This window comes from Crocodylus siamensis, chromosome 15 (genome assembly GCF_052110815.1).
Source record: "Crocodylus siamensis isolate JL-2025a chromosome 15, ASM5211081v1, whole genome shotgun sequence".
NCBI classification, from domain to species: domain Eukaryota; kingdom Metazoa; phylum Chordata; order Crocodylia; family Crocodylidae; genus Crocodylus; species Crocodylus siamensis.
In genome coordinates this window covers 50719005-50736744 of record NC_143409.1, presented here as the reverse complement: position 1 = coordinate 50736744, position 17740 = coordinate 50719005, and the positions used below count along the sequence as shown (strand labels likewise).

Below are 17740 nucleotides of genomic sequence, written 5' to 3'. Positions count from 1 at the left end.
CCTAGGAGGCCCCTTATATCTGCGGACTAAGAGGAACTTTACTTTTTGGCCCCCGACTTGGGGAAGTGTCCCAAGTGCCTGTACTGGGTCGACTACCCATTGGACAGTTAGGCCTGTGTTTCCCTGAGGACACAGGGCCGAGGGAGTCCATTCTTGGAGTGGTGCCAGTTTACATTACCCCCAGGCTAGTGAGCACTCCTTTCCCCCACTTCCCCCTCCCTCTCCTTACTTTAGTTTCTGTTTCCCTGCAGACAAGCCCATCTTGAGCTTCAAAACTTGAAACATTAAAAAAAATTGAAACATTTTAACTTGCCTTATTTCAAAGCTGTTTCAAAGCTCTCTGTTTCATTTTGATTTCACTGTTTTGAGCTCAAAACGAGTCTAAAAAGCATCAAAATGAAACTGCCAGGAAAATTTTGCACAGCCCCATTAACTACTATCCTCTGAGCCCAATGAGTTTGGGGGTCACCCTGAAGGTAGCCAAGGTACCCTCTGGAGTCTGCACAAAGGTCCCTGGTGAGCAAGGTCAGCACCTTGGGCAAAGGCGACATGAGAATGAACCATCAAGAGGAGATGGGCACAAGGCCCTAATGAGAAAATCCTGTGGGACTGGAGTGCCACCTGACCAGTAGGGGCTGGGCTTAAGGCAGCATATAAATCTACAGCCTGAACCCAGCTGGGCAATCTGGTCCTGCAAGCTGCAGAGTGAAGAGCTCCTAGTCTGGAAAGCTATAGGAGCCTAACTCACTTCTAGGCTACCCTGGGGACTACCAGTGAGATGTTTATGCCTTCCTGAGGAATACAACTCTGGGTAAGGGGAAGCTTTGCTGCAAGGCAGTGAACTACTGTTGATGTTTGCATCTGGAGTGGGTTGTTTATCTTATAGCCAATGTGCTTATTCCTTTGTTACAATTCAAACTGGTGGACTGTGTTTGGATCTAGGAAGGGGAGATAGAAACCCTAGTGGGACCTGAAGGCAGAGGAGGGTCTTGAGCTCAGTCATGGGTTAGGGACTTTGGACATAGTCCAAGTCTAAGCCTTATAATGTGGTAATCTGTGAAAAGACTGCAGCTGAGCACAACTCAAGTCAGGAAGGACTAAGTGCAAATGGAACGGCAGCTCACAAGGGATGTGAAGGGTTTCTACAAGTACATCAATAGAAAAATCAGGGAAAGTGCAGGGCCCTCACTGAATGGGGGAGGCAACTTTGTGACAGAGGTTGAAGAAAGGTTGAAGTACTCAATGCCCTTTTTCACCTCAGTCTTCACAGGCAAGATGAGCTACCAGACTATTACACCTAGCAACACAGTTTGGGGAGGAGGTGAGCAGCCAACAGAGGCAAAAGAACAGGTTAGGGACTACTTAGAAAAACTGGATATATACAAGTCCATGGGGCCAGACAAGATGTACCTGAGAGTGCTGAAGGAGTTGGCTGATGTGATTGCAGAGCCACTGGTCATCATATTTGAAAACTCATGGTGATTGGGAGAGGTCCCAGATAAATGGAAAACTCATAGAGCAGGTCCTCAAAGAATCCATTTCTAAGCACTTGGAGAGAAAGTAATTGGGAACAGTGGAATGAATTCACCAAGGGCAAAGCATGCCTGACCAACCTGATTGCCTTCTTTGAGGACATGACTGGCTCTGTGGATGTGGGGAAAGCAGTGGACATGACATACCCTGACTTTAGCAAGGCTTTTGATATGGTCTTGCACAGTATTCTTGCACGCAAAGGAAATATGGGTTGGATGAATGTGGACTCTAAGGTGAATAGAAAGTTTGCTGGATCACCAGGCTCAAGGGGTAGTGATCAATGGCTCGAGGTCTAGTTTTCAGCCAGTATCAAGTAATGTGCCCCAGCGGCTGGTCCTGGGGCTGGTTTTGTACAATATGCCCATCAATGACATGGAAGACGGCATAGAATGCACCCTCAGCAAGTTTGCAGATGGCACTGAGCTGGGGGGAGTAACAAATACTTTGGAGGGTAGAGTTAGGATTCAGAGAGACCTAGACACATCAGAGGATTGGATCAAATGAAGTCTCATGAGGTTCAATAAGGGCAAGTGCAAAGCCCTGATTTTGGAATAGAACAATCCTATGCACCTGTACAGGCTGCAGAAAAAGACCTGGGGGTTACACTAGGAAATAAGCTGAATATGATCCAGTAGTGTGCCCTTTTTACTATGCTAACAGTATACTGGGCTTCATTGGCAGGAGTGCTGCCAGCAGATTGAGGGAAGTAATTATTGTGCTTCTCAGCACTGGCAAGGCCCCATCTGGAGTCCTGTGTCCAGTTTTGGGGCCCCACTACAGCAAGGATGTGGACAAATTGGAGAAGAGTCCAGTGGAGGGCAGCAAAAAATAGTTTGGGGGCTGGGGCATATGACTGATGAGGAGAGGCTGAGGGAACTGGGCTTGCTTAGTCTGGAGACGAGAAGATGGAGAGGACTTAATAGCAGCCTTCAAGTACCTGAATGGTGGTTCCAAGAGGATACAACTAGACTTTCCCCACCCCCCACCCACCCAAGGTGGCAGATGACAGAACGAGGGGCAATGGTCTCAAGTTGCAGCGGGGGAAATTTAGGTTGGATATGAGGAAAATCTCTCTCACTAGAAGGATGGTGAAGCACTGGAATGGACTACCTAGAGGGGTGATAGAATCTCCGTCCTTCAGGGTTTTTAAGACCTGGCTAGACAAACCTTGGCTGGGATGATCTAGTTGGGGACGGTCCTGTTTTTGAGTTGGGGGTTTGGACTAGATGACCTCCTGAGGTCCCTTCCAACCCTAATTTTTCTATGATTGTATGATTCAAGTTGGATAACTCCTCCCCTGGACCTACCAAACTGGAGTGTAGTCTGGGCTAGGGGATCCAGCCCCAGGCAGGGTGGAAACGGGGCTAGGGGCCCAGGGCTGAAGTAACCAAGATAAAAACTTGTGGCCAGAAGCCAGGTCCAGCACTGTGGCTCTGCAATAGAAGGCCAAGCCAGAAAAAAGTGGCGGAGGCCCTGGCAGGGGATAATGTACCATAATACCTGCAAGTACCCATGGCCATAGGGGAGGACAGAGGCCATGAATAGCCTGAAGGCAACAAGTCCTCTGGGCCTGGGGGGCCTGGACAAACTGACAGGGCCCACTTGATACAAAGGCAAGGTTTAAACAAGTGAAGTTTGGGAGGGACCTCCTGACTGTCAGGGAAATGGTGGTTTGCTCTAGGACCCATTAGGCAGTCTCCCTTTTGATCAATTAAGTACATCATGGCATGGTAGGTGAGTGCTGGGCAAAGGTTGCATGGTCACCAAAAGCATTGTAGCTACCCTGAAGCCAGAACCTTGCTAAACCATTTTATGGTCTACTGTAACCTTCAGGTCCTTCTCTGCAGCACTGATACCTAGCCAGTTATTCCACAACCTGTATTGTTGCATGCAGTTATTCCATCCCTAGTGCAGGACTCTGCACTAGTCCTTGTTGAATATCATGTGATCGATTGCAGGCCACTTTTCCAGTCTTCAGGTCATTCAAGAAGACGTGCATCAAGGCTGGTGCCCCAAACAGATGCATGATTTGACGGGCTAATAGGAAAGTAGGGTTGGAAGGGTCCCCATGAGGTCATCTAGTCCAGCCCCCTGAAATATTATTTTAATGGGTATCCCAAGAGAGCTACATTGCTTTCCTATACATAGCCAGATAAAACTGCTTGTGCTCTCTCCTCCTCCCTCTCCCAGAGTTTCATTCATAACCTCTAGCAATTGGGGCAATGAATGAACTCTTACAGTAACCACAGGCAGCTGGCTGCAAAGGGCTTATCATTCCTTCACATTAACCAGAAATAAATGTTCTTGAAAGCATCTCTCAGGGCTTGTTTAGATGATTTTCCTCAAGTACAAGTACATGCCTGCAGATGCTTTGAAACCTGAGAGCCCAGGCGTGGATCAAAAGTTCAGTCCAAAGTACTTTGTGTGAACCTGCCACTGCAATAAAAGTGAGTGCCATGCAATACTGGTCTTCTCATGTTAACCCCTACGATACTGTCCTCTTGAGAATGGGAGGGGTTGTTTCCCTGCTGACCTGGGGGCAGTGCATTTGGCTCTGTGTGATGGGATTTGATATTTCAAGGACATCAACTCTTTTCAACATAAATTCTCCATTCAGGGCACCATTTATAACATGACAAGAAGGAAGAGAAGCCAAGAGAGTGGTAGACTTATGACACTGAACAAGAACAGGCACGTCCAGCCTCCTGCACTGTGATACCCACCCAATCTGCAACCAGTTCAAATCTCCATTTATTCTACCATAACCAGGGAGATAATTATAACTGAACAGTATGCACCAGTTGAGGTTCCTGCTGCAGCCCTGTCAGACTGACTCAAATAGTCAATTTCTAGCTCTTTGGGTCTAGCTGTCTCTCCAGCTCAGGGTTGAGCATGCCAAAGACATCTTGGATATCTGTGACCAAGCTGAGTGCTTTCCAAGCCATCCCCAGCAAACCTTTCCTCAACAAGGCCCCAGCTCAGCTGCTCACAACAAATGCAGGTGGCAGGGAAAACTAGAGATTCTAGGGCCCATCATCCAGAGCGTGTTTGAACCTGGATCTTCCCAGCCACTACCTAGTTTCTCCTGTATCTCTTGGACTTGCCATTGCAACTGTTTTAGCTACCATGACAGTCAGACATTATCCAGGTCTTTCTCTGACATACCACGGATGGCTGTGCTGAGAAGACGGAGATGCCCAGGTTCAAACACCCTCTGGGTGAGGGAGGCCTAGACCTCGGGTTCTTTGGCTTCCTTGGTGAGTTAACTAACCACTTGGTTACTGGAGGCAGAAGATGTAAAGTGCTCTCCACGACCATAATTTTGTTGCCTGATGCTCATGCCCAATCGGCAAGTCTACCTAATTACCTATGGGTATATGTGTCACAGGCTTATCTGGCCAAGTACAGAATTTCCTACCCTTGTATATATGGCATTTTTGGCACTTGGTCTATCGCCATGGCATTTTTTGTTGTGTAAGCTGGACACTTGGCGACCAGGAAGTTAACATAATGCACCTTTCCTGTGCACCTGTGTTTGGTTGTTTTAACAAAGGGATTGTGTCCAGGTTACCATGTTACCCATACCAGTATTGCACTTGGGATCATAAGAAAGGAGGACCAGGTGGGACTTCACAAGGTCATTTAATGGAATGCCTCCCCCCACCACCCGATCCTTCCCTGGCATAGTTAGATAGCTCTTCCTAATCTCTAACCTACACTTCCTCTGCAGCTTGAGGCCTTTGCTCTTAGTCCTGTCTCCTACAACCACAGAAAAAGCTCATCTCCATCTTCCCTGTAATTGCCCTTCAGATATTATAAGACTATTATCAAATCCCCACCTCAGTCTTTTGTTCTCCAAACTAAGCTTCTAGTCAATATTCCCTTCTTTTTATGTCAAAAGATCTCCTTGGCCCTTTTAGTTGACAGCTTTCTCCTGGGAACTCAGCTCAGCTCACCGCTCTTTATAGTCACCACTTCCCAGCACAGAGACCCTATCTTATAAACACAGTCTATAGATCTGGGTCCTTGGTGGTTTTTGCCTCACTTGGTTCTACAAGTACCCATACTGCTTGTCCCCAGCTCAGCAAACCATCCAGATTATTCCAATTCCATAGATCTTCTCACTTCATGGACTACCACTTCCTGCAGTCTTTGAGTGCCTTTATATGTGCCTCAGGATGGTGGGGGCTGGTGAGTATGGGGAAAGGGGGTGACAGTGCTTTAATTACAGCTGTTCTCAGGAACTGCTCTAATTAAAGTGCCCACAGCATCACGTTTGCACCATCCCACACTTAAATGGCAGTGGAGGTGCTTTAACTAAAGCTCATTCAATGAGCTTTATTTATAGCACCCTCACCACCACTTTAAAGTGTGGGGATGCTGAATACATGGTACACTGAGACTCTATTAATTGAGTCTGCTCTGATGCAGGCTAATTAGAATATGTTGGAGCAGACATCAGCACATGTATAGGTGCCCTTCATCTCTAACTAGATCATTGATAAAGAATGAAAAATCATAGGAAAGTCAGGCTGGAAAGGACTTCATGAGGTCATCTAGTCCAGTTCCCTGCTTGGAGCAGGAACATTTCTGGCTAAAACATCCCAACCAAGCGTCTGTCCAACCTGCTCTTGAAAGCTTCCAAGGATGGAGTTGCCACAGCTTTTCTAGGAGCCTGTTCCAAATGCTTGACCCACCCTCATAGTCAGAGGGTGCGTCTACACTAAATGCATTAATGTGCATTAGCCTAAACTAATGCACCATATGGACACATGTCTATACATCCAGGCCCTTACTGCACACTCAAAATGGCTAATCACTACTAAATGTTGATACCTGCAAATGTGCATTTATGCATGTGTAAATACAACCCAGCACTAAGCTTCATGCCAGGCCTGCCTAGCCACTAGAGGGCCACCCTGAACTCCTCTCCAGTGGCCACAGGAGCACATGGCAGTACTAAATGAATTTGGAATTAACTATAGTTGCAAATCCTGGCAAATGTAGACACCTGCCAAAAGTTGCTTAATGTGCATTATTTTGATGCACATTAAATTTGGTTGTTCATATTTGCACATGTAGATGCACCCTAGACAGTTCTACCTAATATTCAACCTCATTTTTCTCTGCTTATGTTGGAGGCCATCACTCTTAGTCCTGTCCCCTACAGCCAAAGAGAACAGTCTGTCTTTGTCCTTGTTTTTGATAGCCCATCAGGTATTGGAAGACTGTTATTGAACATGCCCTCCCCACCCCGTCTTCTCTTCTCCAGACTAAATAAGACTTTCATGTAAAACTGAGAATAATCAAGTACACGCCCACCATATGTGATCACCTGTTAACAACTTAATTCAGAAACTGAAGCACTTGGCTAACTTATTATTCATATAATGTATGCCACATTGAATTTTTATCATACTTTTTTTGCTAGAGATACCAAGTCAAATGCTTTAAAGACCTCCAAGTGCATTATAGCAATACTTTGACCTTGCTAAACTGGTAATCACTCTATTACTTTATGAGTTCTTGTCATAGGTCACAGTAATCTGAGAAGCACATTTCATACAAGCACCACTATATACTGAGACTGAATTTGACCCATAGTTTGCTGGTACCTGGAGACCAGACCTGATCACAAGAGGCATTACAAGATAAGAAAACTTCAGTAAACTGCTACACCAAAAAAGGGTGAGTGTATTAACTAGGGATCACTTAAATTTCTTTTTTCACTTAAACTTTTGGAACAGGATTGAACTAGATCTCTTATAGACTTGAGAGGCTGCAATTAGCTGGGATGTATACCCTTGGGAAAGTTCAAAGGAAGGCTTTCTTACCTTCTTTCCTTTCCCACTGTGGAATGCTCTGTAGCACTGGCCTGTTATTACTTTGTCTCAGTTTATGGTCTTCTCTGACAAGGCTGTTCTTATTTTTCTATATTAGATATATTTGTTAAAATGCTCAGATAAATTTGTAAAAACAACACTTGGTTACACCAATCACTACTACTAATATTTTAATATAATGACATGGCTTTATTTGGACGATTTAATATATGGCTTTCCCTTTATAATATCGCCTTTCAGGCCTTGTACTTTGCTTAATCATGTTTAGTTAGAAATGGGATGCCATCCTTTACTTTGACCAAGCTAGTAGTCGCATCTGCAAAGGTTTATGTTATGTTATGAAAGCAAAACTCCTGTCACGTCTATGTGTTACAAAACAGGGGGGTCAAAACTGCAGGGTGGTAGCTCTTACTAAGGCCACAAAGCCTGCCAAGTTTCAAGAATATTGGTGCAGGGGTTTGGGGGGAACTGCACCTAAAGCTGCGGACAAGCAAAACTCGTGACATGGGTGACACTGTGTGTGTTAAGCCACAGCGGGGTGACAGCTGCAGGGATGGTGGCCCCTGCTAAGGCCATGAAGCCTGCCAGGAGTCAAGGAGATGGGTGAAGTGGGGTTCTGGGGCCTGCACCCCTAGCTGCTGACAGATAAAACTCATGACATGGGTGCTTGTGGGACTGACTGTCTCTGTTGTGGGGCAGTTGATTGTCTGTATTGATTTTTTTCCTCTCCTTAGCCTGGTTTTGTAGGCATTAATTGATAGCAATTAACTGGCTACACTAGCTAGGTCCTGTGTCTTGACCTGGTCCCTGAGTGAATCACGATTGATTGGTAGCTGGTAACACAGTAGCTTAGCAACTGGGCCTGCAGTAGTGTCTCCCACACCCCAAGACGGAGACGGTCAGTCCCACAAGACCCATGGCGTGAGTTTTGTCTGTCAGAAGCTAGGGGTGCAGGGCCCCAGAACCCCTCTGCACCAATCTCCTTGACAGCTGGCAGGCTTTGTGGCCTCAGCAAGAGCTACCACCCCTACACCAATCTCCTTAAAACTTTGCAGAGAGCATGAAACCTGACCAGTCTACCACCTCTGAAAATTTCATCCAAATTAGACAAAAAAACAACAATGTTATAGATATTTTATTGTTTTCCCATTATACCCTATGGCCGGATTGCTGAGGCAGCTCCAAACTGCTTCAGGAAGCCTAACAAGGCCAGCACTTTGACTCAGACATGCTGCTTTGGACTCTGAAGCTTCTCCAGATCCAAAGCTCTGTCAGAAGCCTTGCACAGCCCTAACATTCACCTGGGCAAGCTAAGAAAGTACACGTTGAATAAATAGACTGTAAGATGCATAGAAAACTAGTTGAAGCATCAGGCTCAGAGAGTAATAATAAATATCTATTTTTATCAGGTGGGATGCCCAAGGGGTCGGTCCTGGGGCAGGTCTTGTTCAGTGTCTTCATCAGTGACCTAGAAGATGGCACAGAGTGCACCCTCAGCAAGCTTGTGGATGACACCAAGCTGAGAGGAGTAGTGGATATGCTGGAGAGTAGAGCTAGGATTTGGAGAGACCTAGACAAATCAGAGGATTGGGCCAAAAAGGAATCTCATGGGGTTCATCAAGGGCAAGTGCTAAGTCATGCACTTCAGACGGAACAATCCCATGCACCACTACAGGCTGGGAGCTGACTGGCTGGGCAACAGCTGTACAGAAAAGGCCCTGGGGGTTACAGTGGACAATAAGCTGAATAGGAGCTAGCAGGTATACTCCTTGTCACCAAGAAGGATAAAGGCATACTGGGCTGGATTGGTAGGTATGTTACCACTAGGTTGAGGGAACTGAATATTCCCCTCTATTCAGCATTAGTGAGAATGAAAATGGAGAGGGTCCAGCAGAGGGCAACAAAAAATTGTTTGGGGGCTGAGGCACATGACTTATGAGGACAGGCTGAGGGAACTGGGCTTATTTAGTCAAGAGAAGAAAGTTGAAGGCTGCTATTAAATCCCCTCTGTCTAAAGCAGGGTTCAAAAGAGGATGGGTCTAGACTGTTCTCAGTGGTGGCAGATGACAGACCAAGGAGCAGGTGGGATCAAGTTGCAGCAAGGGAAGCTTAGGCTAGATATTGGAAGAGAATTTCTCACTAGGAGAGTAGTAAAACACTAGAACAGGTTACTCAGAGAGATGATAGAATCTCTGTCCTTGGAGGATTTGAAGACCGGGATAGAGAAAGCTTTGGCTGAGGTGATCTAGTTGGGGATGGTCCTGCTTTGAGCACAGGGTTGAAGTAGATGACCTCCTGAGGTCCCTTCCAACCCTAACTTTCTATGATTCTATGTATGGCCTACAAGTAGGGCTGAAGGGGACCTCCAGAGGTCATCTAGTCCAAGCCCCTGTCTGGAGTTGGATTATCCCTATTCAAACCTTTTGTATACAACTTGTTAGCCAACCTCTTTGGGGAAAAACTACAGTCAACCTTTATATACAAGAGGGGACACGATCACAGTTTTCAAATCCTTGAAGGGCTGCCATAAGGAAGAGGGAATGCACCTTTTTTCTCTTGCTGCAGAAGGGAGAATGTGGACCAGTGGCTTGAAGTTAGAACTAGAGGGGATATATGGAAAAACTTTCTTCACTGTTAGAGTGATGTAGTGGAATAGGCTGCTCAGAGAAGTTGTGGACTCTGCATCACTGGAGGTGCTCAAGAAGTGGTTGGCCAGCCACTGGTCAGGGATGAATTGAGCATAGCTATGCCTATTTTCTACCATGGGTATTTCCCATACTTCTTGCCTTTTGGTTGCCTAGGATCCACCCCCTTTTTATTCTGCTATACATCTGTGTGTTTTAAGCCTCCCTAGAGGCACTGGGCATTGGCTACAACTAAGGCTGGGGACTTCAACTAGGGTGTGCTAACTCTCCTGCTAGGAGCAAAACCAGACCTTTCTGGCTGGAGAGTCTTGGCCCTCTGCTTGGGGTCACACTGTTCACCATATCTGGGGTCAGAAAGGAATTTTACCCCATGGTCAAATTAGGAATGGCCCTCTACCCAAGACAGCTTAAGTGTATACTGACAACCCTTTACAGAAGCAGGACATTGGCTGTCATGGTTCCCCTGCTTCACCTGTGGCATTTTAGGGTGTTAGGTTCATGCTGTGTCAGTGTTGAGGGTGGTCTTAGAGAGAGCTTATAGTATGGTGGTATGGGATGGTTTGGATAAGGATAATCCTCAGGCAGGAGGTTGAACTAGATGACCTCTGGAGGTTCCCTCCAGCCCTGCTTTTCTATGAAATAACACTCTAACCCACCACAGGGGCCAACATCTCACCGCTGCAAAGGGTATTCAAATATGTTCAAGAGAGTCATGCCCCCCACTACAGAAGAAAGAAACCCACTCCCAATTCATACCAGTCTGACCATGTGGTGAAACTCCCTCCTGACCATGAATGTGGTGATCAATCTAACCCTGAGCAGGGGACCTCTGGGTTTGGAGTCCCAGCAGGAGCATGGGTACAACCCAGTCACAATTCCCAGCCTTGGCTTTGTCCAACACCAATGCCTCTGAGGAAGGCAAAACCCCTGACACATGTAACAGCAGTACAGTTCTTCCCTGTGGTTATAGCACTCACCAAAAAAGTAGGAGATCTTGGTTCATTTCTCTCTTCAATTTGAGAGGTCCACACCCAATTCTCTCCCCACTTCCTGTAGAATGTCCTCAAGTCCAAGCTAGAGACTGGGTTGGGGCATTCTTACCTTTCCTGGTGGGGCGGCTCCACTGGGCAGAATGGGATCAAGTGTCTTGCATTTCTGAATTATGATAAAAAAGCATCAGTGCAAAGGGGTCTGGAGTATTTGCTCAGGAAGGGGAAGACATGAGCTCCAGTTCTCACTACTGTAGCTGCTTAACACTTGGGGAGTCGGGACCAGAGCACCTACATCCTGCCTATAGAGCAGGTTACAGGTGGTCCAATAAAAGGTACCATACACAGGCATACGTACCTAGAACACCTTGAGTACCTGAGCAGTTATTTGGATATAGAGAAGTCTGGAAGACCAAAGTCCTGAACCCAGGCTTCAAACAACCAGGGCTTAGTCCAGATCAATGAACCAACATTCAGTCTATACAAAGTGCTCAGTGATTGCTACTGTAGCTAGCAGATCTCTAACAGTTGACACCTGAGAAGCTACCAGTGGGCAGTACCCATCAATTAAACCCAAAGGTCAGTTTTGGTGTCCTGCAGAGAAGCGAATTTTATTGGTGAGCTACAAAAATAAAAAACTCCCAAGTAAGTTTAATCCAAGATGAAAAAAGAAATGAAAAACCAAGCTACATACAAGGGATTGGGGAATCTTGACTAGAAGGACCCTACATTTGTGGAAGGAAAGCATTTTTGGGGGTAATATCTCTTACTGGACCAATTCTATGATTGAAATAAAGTTAGGCAAGCTTTCAAATGCACGGCATTCTTAAGATGAATTTCAGATGATGAAGAATCCCTTGCATTCAAAAGCTTGCCTAACTTTATTTGCCTACGTGGTCCAACCATAGGGCTGGTCCAATAAAAGACATCATCCCCCAAAAATCCCTGTCTTATATCATTCCTGGACCACCATGACTAAAACATCACTGTAACACTACCCTAAATTTGTAATATGTCCTGGGCCAAATTCTTCTCCACCTGCTCAGCATCAAAATGTATTCAGGTATGTAAGCTTGATTTTGATCCATACTGCTCAAATCCCTGCAAAAAACATTACTAACTCTACTTTTCAAGCCCAGCATCATCTAACCTTTAAGATGGAGTCAAAAAAAAAAAAAAAAAAGGATAAGAAATGAAAATGAGGAGGGCTCGCCCAGGTTTTGCATTCGCAGTTTTCCAAAGGCTTGAGCAGGCGGGAAGAGAAGTGTATTTAGGCACCCATGTCCACTTCCATGGTAGAACAGAACATGGTCCTACATTTGCCACTGTTAATAATCAGTACTTAAGAGTCTCAGTCATTGTAGAGAGAGGCTATAGATTGGCCTGTTTTTGAGTGCTTTTCTTTGCAATGCATCCCATACAAGCATAGATTGGACCTTGGCCTATGGCAGTCAATGTAACTACTGAAGGTATTAGTGCTAGCTGCTTGATACCAATAGGGAGGAATGAAAAAGCATGAGAGAGAGTGAGACCCAAATAGATGAAGGACAGCAGAAGTGACTGGCCCCAAGACACAGCTCAAGTTAAAAGAAAAGCCAGAAAAAGCTCCCAGGTCTTTCAAATCCCTATAGAGGCTGAGGCCATAGAGATGGGAGTGCCCCTTAACCAACACAAGTTAATTGTGGCTATTCCAGTGGTGTTACACCAAGGAGTAGGTCCATCCTCATCTCCTCAAAGTTGTGAGTGTTTCCTTTTCCCTTTCTCTTATCAGGAGTGGAGGAGGAGAGGGAAGTGGCATTGACGTTGACCTAATATTGTTGGGTTTTCTTACTTGTAGATTTACTTTGGGATGAATGATTCAGTGCACAGAGCACAGCCACAGGAAAAACATAATTATGATAAAAGCCAATTCAGTAACAATGAATTCTGAGCTTCTGTCCACTGACTGATCGCAGCACATAATCTATCCACCCTCACCCACAGCGCTGCTCTTAACTGCTCTCTCTCCATTGTTGTCATAAGGCTAAGAAATGGCAGCAGTAAAGGGACAACCTCGGGGCACAACCAAAACTATGTGGAACACTGATAGAGTGTCTCAGATGGAGGAAGAGGCCGAGCTGCTGATGAAGCCCTGTGCCAGCTGGGAGGAGTTCCTCATGCCTGCCCCTGCCTGCATTGCCATCTTAGGAAAGCTGATATCCAGCACCTCAGGGCAGGGCCCTGTCACCCTCCAAGAGAGTTCCTCCAGTGCTGACTTTACACAGGCTGATCCCCCAAAGCACTTCAAGACCCGCTTGCATGAAGTGAGTAACAATTTCTGGAAGGCTTTCAAAGAGGCCCACACAACGATGGGTAGCATTAAAGATTTCTCTGAGTCTGCGGTGAGAAAGATGAAAAACTGCATCCAGAACTTCCAGGAAGCTGATGTGGCAAAGGCCCTGTGCCTCACAAACCTAGATAAGATAAAGGAGAAGGCAAAAAAACGTACAACCGACATTGATGGCGTGAAGACAATGTTTTCAGATGTAACCAAAAGTATTCATAAACTCCTGAAGGACTGCCTGGAAACCAAGAAAAGCTATGAGGGCAAGCTAAGAGATGTGCAGGGAGCACTGGAGCAGGCCAAGAAGCGGGAGGAGGCAGCCAAGAAGGCCAAGGAGGAGTCTGAGCAGCTTCTAAAACAGATGGGCCAGGAACTGGGGAAGACTTTTGACCAGTACAAGTCAAGCCTGCAGTCTATCCCATCTGGGTGGGAGGCTGTAAATGTGTCTATCAAGCAGAACATGATAAATGTTCTCCTTGGCCAAGGGGCAGATTTGCTGAACAAACTGGCAGAGAATTGTGGTCTCTCCATAGGTGACATAGAAGGTGAAATGGCCAAGTTACTAAGCATGCCTGCTTCAAGCCCAGAGACCAATATCTGTGTCAGGGCAGATAAGCTTCTACAATATGCGGAATGGCTTAAAAATGTAACTTCAAAGGGCAGGCTCCAAATGGATCTCATTTTCGACCAGAAAAACCAAAATGTTAAAATCCACTGGGTAAAGCGTCATTTCCAATCCCTGGAAAATGAACTAAATGAACAAGTGTCATGTAAAGCCAAACAAGAAGCCCAAGAGATCTGTCAGTTAGGTATTTCTATCTGTGAAGAGTTGGAACAACTAGCCTTATCCCAAAGCACAGAGGAGGAAAAAGAGCAGAAACTGATTAAGGACATCTGTGAACTTCACCAGAAAGCACTTCAGTTTACTTCATATAGTAAAGACTTTGTGAGGGCCCCAGCTTTCCCCTATATTGAAGGTCAAGAGGACTCGCACTGGCATGGAATTGAACAGGTGAAAGAAAATGTGAAGCAGAGAGAGAAGATGTTCAAGGCAACTCAGGAGAAGTATGAAAAAGGTTTTGAAGACCTGGTGAAGTGGAATGAGGAGCTGGCAAAAGTCCACTGTGACATAAAGCAGAACGAGATGAGGAAAATAGATTTTGAGATGTTTGTGACTATGCTGATGGAAGAATCTGATGCCCTGCAGAAAATGAATCAGCAGTGGGAGAAGATGGGGCAACTTATCCAGATGATTTCCAGTTTGCTTGACTTCAGCTCCTCCCGGGACATCCAGGAGTATTTAGGTCCCATGGAAGGTGTTCATACTGTAGACTACTCTTCTAAAATCTTAGCAATGGATCTGGTTTGCACCCAGATTTTCAGTGCAATCAGCGTGGCTCAACTAGTTTACGAGATCTCCAAGAGCTACAGGAAGTTATCTGATGAACACCTGATGCCCGGGTTCCAAAAACTCCAGGACGTCATCAGCACAAAGTCTTCTAGCTTTGATGCCACTTATTTTGAAAACGCCCAGTGTGCTATCTACAAAGAAGTGAAAAATGCAAAGGATGTCTTCTTTACCAGGATAGAGAAACTGAAACAATAAATGAGGCAAAAAAGTTAAAATAGTAGTAGATATAGTTTCGTAAGTCTTGTAGTCATTACAGCTAAATGCACATCTCTTATTCAGATTCATTAAAAAAAATCTAGTCACTCTTGAGCATCCTGACAGGGTTTCCAATACTTCAATCAGTCATTTCTACACCTGAGTTAATATTATCATGCCTGATCTAAGCTTTGTAGCTAGAATTAAGAGCAGAATGTCTAACAAACAGCAACATTTCAGAAGAAAGAATAGTTTGAATAGTGGAACTTGAAGACCATAAAGAAAGAACAGAGGGTCATTAACACCTATGGACTTAATCAGGAATTAAATAGATTTTAATGACCTATGAAGATAACTGACTCCCTCAGTTCTGCCTGAAATCCTGCAGGTCCTCCCAGGCAGTAGGCTTTAAAGTTTGGATGGGGTGGGAGAGAGGCATGCAACTACACCAGTAACCCTCACCTGGATCTGCTCCTGCCCGGATCCATGATGCCACCACTGAACCCCATCACCACTGGACCATTCCAGCTGCTGCCGGACTTACAGACCGTGCCTGGAAAGAGCCCTACATTTTGAGTCCAAGCCAAGGTGACTTGCAACCAATGAACCCAATGAAACTCAGTTCCACGGAGGACACAAATACATAATTGTATATCCAGTACCTAGGCTACACCAATTCAATGAACCACATGCCCCAAAATACTGACCTAGACCAGTGATTTTTCAACCAGGCTGCCCACTGCAGCTTTTGGATCAATGTCAACACAGTGACTGTGCTCCAGCAATGTGGAGCACAACTGTCAGGCTTGACTATTTTTTAAAGGCCTGAGCCACAGAAGGTGGCTAAGACAAGAGGATCCCCATAAGGCTCTGCCTAACTAACCATAGCATAAAAGCACTGCAGATGCAAAAGCCGGCTGAGCACAGCAAAGGAAGCCATTTGTATGCTTCATTAAGATACCATCAAACAGAGCACAAAGTAAAAGGAATTTGGGAAAACAAAACAGCCTTGTCAAACCATCAACTAAAGTGAAAAGGTAATGGACCAGTGTTCCACAATGGAAAAGGAAACGAGATAAGGAATCAGCCTTTGCTTTCCCAAGGATCTAAATCATAACTAATCGCCTGTCTTCAGGGCCACAAGTTGTTTGTTTCAATCCAGTTTTGAAATTTTCAGTGCAACAAATTTTAATAAAAACAATCAGGGATTAGTTATTAGAATACTGAAATTATGCTTACCAGCCATCCATAAATATTGGACATCGGCCGGGGGGTGGAATTTAGAGACATCTACAAGCTGAACCATTTGGAGACTCCCCTGCTGATAGAGACTGAGAGAGTCTGGCCAGCTTCACTTTACAGCAGTCAAGAACCAATCCATAAGATTTTGCTTTATGCTTTCTTACTAATCTTGCTTTGTCAACCCTAATATAATAAAAGATGTAGCACTTCCATCTGTCTGTCTGTAACACTCCGGGCCAACTGTGCTTGTGCCACTGAGATGGCAGGCACCAACCGGCTGACCCCCGGTGCCCATGGGCACAACTGTGTGCTGGGGCTCAGGTCACAAGGGGGGAAAATCGGGGACCAGGGAGCAGCCACACTGCGCCTCCCTCCCAACAACAGCCAGCAAAGCAGGGGAGCAGGAAGGAGAAGAAAAGGGGAGAAGAGGGTTGCAGCACCCCAGTGCTGCAGGAAGGGCCAATGGGCTAGTAGGGCTGGAACTGCACTGGGCTAATCCTGGCAGGGCATGGGCTGTGTTCAGGTTGGGTACTGGGACAATGGGAGCCTAGCAGCTCCGGCAGGGGCAGGGGCAGGGGCAGGGCCAGGCGGTTCCCATCACTGTTACCAGATTTGCCCACTACTTTGGGGTGTGCTCATTTATTAGGGCTAGGGTCTTGGTAATTCTATCAATGTGCTGCTTGTGTCACTGGTGTTTCTATACGGAGCTGTATCTCTCCCCCTGCAAGCCCTCACCCCCAGTGGAGCTATCTTGCAGGACTCAGTTCAGTGGGGCTGGGTTCCTCCAGTCCCCAAATCAGTCATACACACAAACACACACAGATTAACGTGACACGCCTGACCTGGCCGCGTTGATCAGCATGGACAGGCTGACACCCTCATATGCCAGGAATCAGTTCATCAGAGCAACAATAACCACAGTCACACACAAGCACACAGTTAAACAGAAGACCTCTGAATCCGGCTGGGTGTCCAGATGACACCCTCATGGGCCAGCGTTCAGTTCATTAGGGCACGTCTGAGCCAAGCTGGGTCAATCAGCCTGTACAAGCTGATCCCCTGATGTGTTTCAAACTCAGCACGTCCCAATCTTTTAGCCTCTTGATGAGCAGACCCCACAGTATTTTGGGGCTACACAGGGATCTTTAGCTTAGGTAAAAGAAGTGTTGCTGCAGAGCAAGTGGTATAGGAGAAGTAAAGAAGGCAAAATATACCCAGTTACCACCAGTTTGACTATAAAAGTTATTTATTGCTAAGTAGATGAAATGTATAATGACAATAGTGGTAATAAACATGCAAAGGAAAAACAAACAGAAACAGTCACAGTATACCCTGGTTTCACTATTTGGGGGAACTTAGCTCAAGCTTAACTAATACAGTTCAAGTTCAGAAATCTCTGCTTAGAGAGAGAGAAGAGAAAAGAGAGAGAGCTGGGATCTCCCCAGTCCAAGGCACTCAGGTTGCAAAGCCGACAGGTCAAAGTTCTCAGCACGATCCTTGAAGGGAGATGATCTGCCTCCTGCCGCCTCTCCAGAAGAAAGTGGGTGGTGACAGCACAC

General features: G+C 45.8%; 1 protein-coding gene across 1 annotated transcript; it reads left to right on the top strand.

The window, feature by feature from the left end:
* The first annotated feature begins 693 nt into the window (after nucleotides 1–693).
* Nucleotides 694–16309, top strand: LOC149852737 (uncharacterized). Its single transcript, XM_090029746.1, has 3 exons — nucleotides 694–811; nucleotides 7057–7221; nucleotides 13033–16309. Exon 3 carries the CDS (start codon nucleotides 13041–13043, stop codon nucleotides 14937–14939), a length of 1899 nt encoding a protein of 632 aa, XP_089885872.1. The 5' UTR covers nucleotides 694–811; nucleotides 7057–7221; nucleotides 13033–13040; the 3' UTR covers nucleotides 14940–16309.
* The last annotated feature ends 1431 nt before the right edge of the window (nucleotides 16310–17740 follow it).

Coding starts and splice junctions, on each gene's coding strand:
- LOC149852737 (XM_090029746.1), top strand. CDS start 13,041: ATGGCAGCAGTAAAGGGACAACCTCGGGGCACAACCAAAACTATGTGG.